The 9,008-nt window shown below is 38.8% G+C and overlaps 1 protein-coding gene across 2 annotated transcripts in view; it reads right to left on the bottom strand.

The window, feature by feature from the left end:
- LOC107026063 (xaa-Pro dipeptidase) overlaps positions 1-9,008 on the bottom strand; it is a 39,077-nt gene that overhangs the window by 17,374 nt on the left and 12,695 nt on the right. For both annotated transcript variants that reach the window (XM_015226903.2, XM_015226904.2), the window contains exon 6: positions 4,990-5,121. In XM_015226903.2, coding sequence (XP_015082389.1) covers positions 4,990-5,121 — 132 coding nt within the window. The remainder of the gene's footprint in view (positions 1-4,989; positions 5,122-9,008) is intronic.

Here is a 9,008-nt window from a genome sequence, read left to right as displayed (position 1 = left end):
TGTTGTGGGTGGGTGGGTGGGTATTTTAGAAAGTTCTTTTTTAATCTTTTTTTAGTAGTTAAATAGTCTAAATAGTTGAATTTCATTTTTTAAGTAAATTCTTGGGCTCGAATGCCACATGTCATCATTTAATTCATCACATTGCCATGTCACCACCTGTCACAACGAGTGTATTACACACATCTCATATTTTTTGGCTAATTGTCAAGAAATCAATTTTAAGGGGCATAGTTGCTCAATAGGTAAAAACCTTGGTTAAGGTGTTTAAGCGATCTTTTTTTTTTTTAAGAATGGTAACTTTTTTTTCTATTTATCCATAGGTATACTACATCAAAGTAGCCCCCCTTCCAAAAGTATTACAAACTAGACTGACTCCATCTGTGCTTTTTGTCACAAATAGTCTATACATCAAAAAGTTCTTCTGCCTGTACTAAGACTTTCTGTTTACACCAAAAATAATAAAGAACTATATAATTCATCTTGAAATTCCGCAAATTGTTCTTCTTGCCCTCAAAACATCTTTGATTCCTTTCTTTCCACACTGTCCACCATATACAAGCTGGGACAATCCTCCATCTCTCCTCCTTAATTGTAGTATTGCCAATATTGATCCAACAATTTAGGAGTTGAGCTATGTTTCTTGGTTTCACCCAAGTGATCTTCCTAAGGCTGCTGAATATTCTCCATAATTGATCTGTCCATTTGCAATGCAAAAAGATGGTTGACAGTCTCTGCCTGTTCCTCACATAAATAGCATCTTGAGCATAGTTGGAACTTCCTCTTCTTTATATTTTCTTGTGTCAGCGTTGCTTCCTTTGCTAGTAACCATGTGAAACAGTTTACCTTGTATGGGATTTTAGGTTTCCATATCATCTGCCATGGCCAGAGCTTCATCTTGTCATTTGAATTTGAATGATTGAGATCTTTGTAAGCTGACTCGACACTGAAAACCCCTTTGCTGCCAATCTTCCGCACAACCTTGTCTTGTTCCCCAGTCAGATTACTAAATTGTTCCATTGTATCATGGAAGACCACTATGTTCCCCATCTCCCAATCATTTAGATTCCTCCTAAAATGTAAGTTCCACCCTTGTCCTGTCCACATTTCAGCCACAGTTGCATTTTGTTGAAAGCTTAGTGTATACAAGTCTGGGAATAATTGTTTCAGGGTTCTTTGGGCTATCCATTTGTCCTCCCAAAATGACACCTTCATTCGATTAATCACCTGGAATCTGATTCTAGAAACAGAGGCCAAAGATTCTTAATCTCCAGACCATCCTTGTAATCCACCTATTCTCCATTACATATTTTGTCCTGATCACCTCTCTCCATAGCATATTCTCTCCTACCATAAACTTCCAAAGACAACGTTAGGCTTTTGTTTTGTTTCTTCATGTTCCTAATCCCCAATCCCCCCTCTTTCTTATTTTTTATGACATCTTCCCACTTGACTAGATAAACTTATTTTTATCTTCATTTCCCTGCCAAAAGAAATTTCTTCTCAAAGCATCTATCCTCTGACCTTGTCTGGTGTTGGGAACACAGACATCATATAATCAGGTATTGCATCTAGCACACTATTAACTATGGTTAATCTACCTCCCCTAGACAGATATTGTCTCTTCCAGTTGGTCAGCTTCTTTTTACATTTTTCTATCACTCCATTCCAGATCCCTATTGATTTGCTCTTTCCCCGCAGTGGCATACCTAGGTATATTTTTGGTAGTTCCCCTACCCTACCACCCAAAACCCCTGCCAGACTCTCCACCTGAGCCATTTCATTTATGGGATAAATGGAACTCTTCCCCCAATTGATATGTAATCCAGAAACTGCTTCAAAGATGATGTATATTACTCTTAGGATCAACATTTGCCCGTCATTGAGAGTATAATCTGCATATTCCAGATGGGTAACCTCCAAGCCATTTTGGTGCACTATTGTCCACCCTAAAGCCCCTTACCCAACCCTCCATCTTTGCTGTGTGAATTAGGTTACTCAAACCTTCCATGGCTAAGATGAATAAAAAGGGTGACAAGGGGGTCACCTTGTCTCAGTCCCCTTTGGGATGAGAAGAAACCACTAGGAGTTCTATTAACTAAAATAGAAAACTTAACTGTGCTAATGCATAATTTCACCCATCTAATCCATTTGGCTCCAAAACCCATCCTTTACATCATAAGTAGTAAGAAATTCCAATTTAAATGATCATAGGCCTTCTGTATATCAAGCTTGCATAGAATTCCAGGGCACTTGCTTCTCTGTATAGACTCAACACATTCATTTGCTATCAACACTACATCCATTATTTGTCTACCTTTTATGAATGTCATTTGTTGGTTGTCTACAAGCCTGTGTAGCACCTTGTTTAACCTTTCTGCCATTTTTTCTTCATGAATCATAGGACAGTTTCTCATCTCCAGGTATGGTCTCCATTCTTCTGGCTCAGAGTATAGTTCCTCAAAATAAGTTAGTATCTCCTTTTGTATCTCCTCCATTCTCTTGTGTGCATCATAGGACTGTTTAAGCGAATTATACGGACAACTTTAAGGGACCATGGATGAGTTAAGCCTAAAATAATGTGAATATACATGGATATGAAAAGTAATGCATATAAAAAGCTTATAAGGATACTTTTGTCATTATATTTTTTTATTCCAGCATAAGTTATCCCGGTATTACTATTTCACCCAAAGGTAGGACAACTTACCCCATGACTAATTGTTAATCATGGAACAAGTTATCACATCCTTTGCAAAGGACAAGGGATTAAAGGGCAGTCAAAATTCATCTCGCAATTAACTCCTCTTATCCATCACACCAAACGACCCCTAGTAATTTTTAAGGTCAACAAGATCCATTCTTACATTAGTGAAAGGTCCTTGTTGTTGAACTTGATGAGAAAATTCACCAATGAAAGAAATTTGGTGAAATCGGACAAGAAAAGATTTGCAACGACCTACTTGACTTTGGAAGCTATGTACAAACAAATGAAAAACTTGGGAACTCTAGTTCTCTCAACCGGATGGACTTCTAAGTAGATTTGCAAAGGAAACTTTGGGGAAAGTTTTCAACCTTATTTCTGCCCACTTTTGGAATGATATTGTTTGGGCACTTAAAGCTTGTGGTCCTTTGACAAAACCACTTTGTTTGGTGGATGGAAAAAAGACCACCAACGAGTTACATTTATGAAGCAATGGATAAAGCGAGCCAAGGAAACTATTCACCGGGCTTTTGGTGGACAGGTTGAGTTAAGAAGCCATATGAGAAAATGTTTGAAATCAACTCAATCGGCCTTCGCATGTCACATGACATATTTTAACCCGGGGTTGTTTTATGAAGCTCTGGAAAATGGCACCATACATTTTAATCAACACAAGATTTACTAGTCGTTGAGCTTCCTAAGTACAAAATTGTGGATGGGATGTTTAGTTATGGTCAGGCTCAAAGAGCCAAAGACTTAAGTCATCAGGTAAGTGAGTTGATTTAGTTCGTTATATTATACCTTTACGTAAGTTTTCGACTTATTTAAGTTATTAACTCTAACTTGTAGCTCATCCGTATGTGAGCAAATTGGAGTGTGTGTGAACACATAAGAAGAACATTTTTACATCCTAATTTCCATATTATATTATTATTAGTATCTATTGATTATTATCTACAACTTATGCGCAGATTCATTCCAAGAAGAGAAATAGGCTTGCACTATCGCGTCTCAATGATCTAGTGTACATTAAGTCAATAGAACATCTAAATGTTGTTATGAAGCTCGTGATACCATTATGCAATTGCCTTGGATAACATTGATGAGTCAAATGAATAGTTAAGTTGGATTTACCGAAGATCAAGAAGATGAACAAGTTGATCTTACTTGGGGTACTATTGTTACAACAATTGGAGATGACGAGAATATTTATGGTCTTAGGGGAATTTCTTTAAGTTCAAGGGCGCTTGACAAGCGCGAAGTAGTACAAACTACATTTACAAGTTCAAGTAGGACTCGGACACTAATTGATAAAGACTCCGAGGAGAAAGCAGATGAGGAGCAATATGATGAAATGGATGCTAAATTTCAAGATTTTGAAAATCTTGAAGAAAAATAGACTTCGAGATTTCTGGTATTGTTTGTCAACTATCTTATGAATTATTGAGTAATTCAAGTTCTAGACTTTTAGTATCTACTATCTACTATTAGTTTTTGAATTGAAATATTTGTTAACATTTTATTATTATTGAGATTTTTGGATAATAATATATGCAATTAAATATTTGAAGTCTTGGTATTAATTGACGCCTCAATTCAAAAAGGTGAGCTGCCGCAAAGCAGATCCTTGTAACCTTTCGCTGTCCAAAACACTAAATGGGCCTGCAATCCATTAAATACTAGGATTGCGTCCACAACAAAGTCTAAACTCATGATATGCAATGCAGCTAACCACATGTCACGCACTACACTCAAAAAAAGAAGGGTTGATTTAGGCTCCTTCCCTTCTACTGCATAGCCGTGCTAGCAGGTACTACGAGCCCTTTGTCCCACGCATTGAACCAGCTAGCGGCATAGCAGTTACATTCATTCAATGGAGATGTTCACCATTGTTTGAAACGAAGATTGATGAGCACTGATGAAATTCGAGCAACACATGGAAGCCGTCACTATACTGGGGGCAAGAGACATGACTGCAACTTAAGAAAACTTAAGAAAAAAGTAGAACCAGAAAGCGCCTTCTAAACCATTCCATTTATCCAAAAGAGAAAGGAAGGCCCCTATGTATTTGCATAACCCCTGCAGATTTAACCCTATCTATACCTAGAGCACTCCCTTAGCTGCTCTACTAAACCAAAGCCTTGTGGGCTGTTTTGACAAAATATTTTACAGTAAGTTCCAGGTACCCAATAAGAGAAGTACGGGATCTAATTAGGACATGCAGGATATTATAACGAAATTAAGAAGACTAAATGAAATTTCCCATGAAAAAGTAGAACAATACTGACCTCAACATGAGCTTCAGAGCTTATGTCATTTGCATATTGAATGAGAGCAAGCTCTAAGTCGGACTTTATAACACGGCATTCAGTTAGGATAGGATGCAATGTGCTTAGATCTGTCTGGAACTTCTCAATACCCTGTACACCCACAGGCATAACCAGTCAAAAACCACTGTACGAGCTTGAACTCCAACTAGAACTGCTTCAGGCATGGATATCGTCTGAACGTCATCTTTCCAAATTTGAAAAAACAATTGACAACAAGATATTGGACAGGAAAAATGACAAGATAGCTAGACACTACGGATAGCTTCGAACTATCATCATCATTCACTAAATAACTACTTGCAAACAAACATGCTGTAAGAATATGGTACTCATTGTTTATTTATTTAGAAACAGCTAACATATCTTATATGAATAGTAAGATTATCCAAAGACTGTATAATCATCCATGAATACAGGACTGTAAAGAGACCAAACTTACAGCTCCTCTATCATCTACAACGAGTCTAAAACATCAGATGTTGAATCATGATCTTTTATACATGTTCCTTTACACCAAAAATACAAAAATACCAAACACTTCAACTTTCTCTTCTGGATATGACTTGATTTATTGCCAAAGCATCTTTTGTTCCTTTCTTTCCATATTGTCCACTAAATAGAGGTTGGGATGACCTTTCGTCTCTCCTTCTGGCTTGAGTTGGCACCTTCTCTATTCCAACTTGCTAGAACATCTACAATGTTCCTAGGCATAGCCCAACCTATACCCCTGAAGCTGAGAAACATTTTCCACAATCGTAAAGTCCCTTTACTGTGCAAAGAAAAAGATGTGGAACAGTCTCCAATTCCTCTCCAGAAAAAACATCTAGAACAGAAAGGATATCCTCTCTAACTAAGTTTATGTGAAAAAGATGTGGAACAGTCTCCAATTCCTCTCCAGAAAAAAACATCTAGAACAGAAAGGATATCCTCTCTAACTAAGGTTATGTATGGTGAGCACTGATCCTCTGGCTTGCAACCAGGTGAAACATGCAATCAAGTAAGGTATTTTCACCTTCCATATCAACTTCCATTGCCACTCTTCAATTTGAATTTTGGAAGTGTTGCACACTTTGTAAGCAGATTTGACCGTAAAATTACCTTGTCTCTCACTATCCACCTTAAAGAATCCCCAGCAGTAGAAAGATCCTTGAATTGTTCCAAAACTTTTAACAATTCTACCAAAATTTCCCAGCCATTAAGTGGTTTCCTGAAAATGAGGTTCCGCACGTGAATGCTCCATAGATCAGCTACTTTACCTCCTAAGGTAAAGAAAGTGCAATTGGGGATATGTTCCTCAACTTCACTTGTTGTTTCAGGAGCAATATGAAGACGTCAATAATTTATTTCTCAATTGCGCAGTCACTTCAAAGTTCACAGAGTTGGGGATATTCTCCTCAACACTCTGAAGTCTAAATGGTCTAGGCCTAGGTGACGAACTCACCATTGGAACTTTCAGTGCTGGTACAGGAAAGGCACTCAAAGAAGCTTCAAAGGTCAAAGGAAATTCTGTTTGCAGACAGAAACGACAGGAACTATCAACACAGCTCTTCTGTGCAAGAAATTTCAACAATAGGGGGAGATATATAAGTATAATCAGCGTACAGGGCAAAAACAGAGATTATCCCAGAAACATCATTCAATGTAGGTTGGTGGGATTTGGCTAACAAAATAAAGAAGTTAATTTATTACAAAACCACAAGGATAACCAATAAAACTCCCACATTGGTTGACAAGAAGATTCCTTATGCTGCAACACTCAGGAAAAGTAAATGGACCTCTAGGGGGATAGAGGCTGCAACTACAAAACAAGATGGAGATATAATTCGTATAGATAGTGACACCAATTTATCTCAGAATGAGACCTTGAGAAGGAGCCTTTATGGTCAGGTTACAACCAATGGGTCTGACACCCTGACCCTTTCGGAGATTCGCAGACGAGATAATTCGAACTGGAACCAAACCCATGGTCTGAACATCTATGACATTAGAAAAAAGTGCTTCCTTTTTGAGTTTACCTCCATGGAAGCTGCAGAACATGTACTCAGAGCTAGCTGGTCCTGCAAGAAATAGAGCTTGCAACTCCAATGGTGGACACCAACTGTAGGTGCTATCCAATCTAGAGCAGCCATCACGCAGACTTGGGGTCAGACTGGTAGGTTTACCCCTGCATGTGTGGTCAGACAAGGTCTTTAAGGCGGTAAGGGAATATTGTAGAGGATGGATAAGGACGGAGGAGGAGACAACTCCGAAATCACCTAAAATGGGTGAGAATTCTAGTAAAGGGCGGGGAAAATAGCATTCCGAAGAAGTGAGAATCGAATTCGAACGAATAGGGTATATCATCCAAATCTGGAATGAGGCGCCGGTGAAATTTTGTGTCGGAGAAGAAAAGGAGATTGTCGGACCAGCTGTAGTGGGTAGTTCTTTGAACTCGCGGACAATATCAGGCTTTGAAAAGCCTTTCCAGCACTACAAACAGCTGTACAGACAGAAGAGCATGTGGGCTGCTCAAATCTTTTTGAAAAGCAAATCCAAACACGTGACTGGTCATGTGAATGTCCGTTGAAAAATTCAAAAAAGGTCAAACAAGATTTGGGCTTGGACCCGCTGGCCCATTCCAGCAGAAGTTCTAAACAAGTGGGTCTAAGGCAAAAAAGATCTCAGACCCATTCAAATTGAGACTGAAGCAAACATAACAACACCAAGGGTGCTAGAGGCTGAATTAGTACTCAATTCAGGAACCTTTGCTGAGGCATGCAATGATCAAATTGCGACAGAAGAGCAAGTTGATGATGATGCAATATCTATTATCCACACGGAGAACAAAGAAAATATGGAGAGACACACAGGTTTGATGCAATTCAAATTGACAAGCAGTAGTGCCAGCATAATAAATGTCCGGAGGACAGAAAAAAATAGTTAATTCCCGGGTTTCCTTTGCCAATAGACCAATCAATGGTGCTCTATTGGGAACAAAATTCAGTTGCTACAAGCCCACAGAAGAGCACTCCTAAGGCTTGGTGAGCTAGGTTTAGTGACCGGGGCTATTTACAGTTGAAAGAGAAGGAGGGGAACAACACATTAGAGGATATTCTACCTCTTAATTCAACAGAAGACGAAGGCATAATGGACCCAGAAAACATGATCCCCATTTGGGTCCAGCAGAACATAATCAAATTAAGTAAGGAATTTGGAGTTCACTTTCAAGGCTGTGAGGAGGTAGCCTTGAACCTATTCATGAAAATTGATGGCAAAAGACAAGTAACTGGAGAGGCTCCAGGTGCAATAGTGCCATGTGCAATAGTGTCAGTGACTCCAAAAGAGAAGATTCCAAATGAGCTTAAAAATCTAGAAACAAGCAGCAATTTCATTAGTTTAGAACAAGAAGCAGAGGGGGGATGTTTCGTAAATAATATGAATGAAGGTTAACATAGTGTCATGGAATGTGAGAGGCCTCAATGATCGTAGGAAGAGGCTATTGATTAAGAACATGTTACATATATGGATTATGGAGAGCAGATGTATATTGTTTTCAAGAGTCCAAATTAAGAGGTGACATAAGGGAGACAATCAAAGAGCTATGGGCCAACAGGAGGGTGAAATTCGCACAGTTGGAAACCAGAGGCACTAAAGAAGGCATTATCATTCTATGGGACAGCAGTATATGGAAGGGAGAAGTTCGTGAGGTGGGGACTTATTGCATTGCTAGGAGTGGCAAATGGTTGGATTGAATCAGATTTGGGTGGATTGAGCAAAAATGGTTTGGATTGCAATCTACCCAAACCTTCCACCTTCCACCAATGTACCCCTAAATTATTATTTTTCAACAACAAAAAAAAATTACCCCCTCCTCTCGGGCAGCCCCCCCCCCTCCACCAACATACCCCTAAAATTTTTTGTTTTCCAAAAACAAAAAAAATATCTGCTGTTTTTGAAAAAAAATAATATATTTACCCCCTTCCCCGGGTACCAACCCC

Source organism: Solanum pennellii, chromosome 7 (assembly GCF_001406875.1).
Source record: "Solanum pennellii chromosome 7, SPENNV200".
NCBI lineage: Eukaryota > Viridiplantae > Streptophyta > Magnoliopsida > Solanales > Solanaceae > Solanum > Solanum pennellii.
The sequence above is the reverse complement of the archived record's forward strand: the minus strand, read 5'-3'. Positions and strand labels throughout refer to the sequence as shown.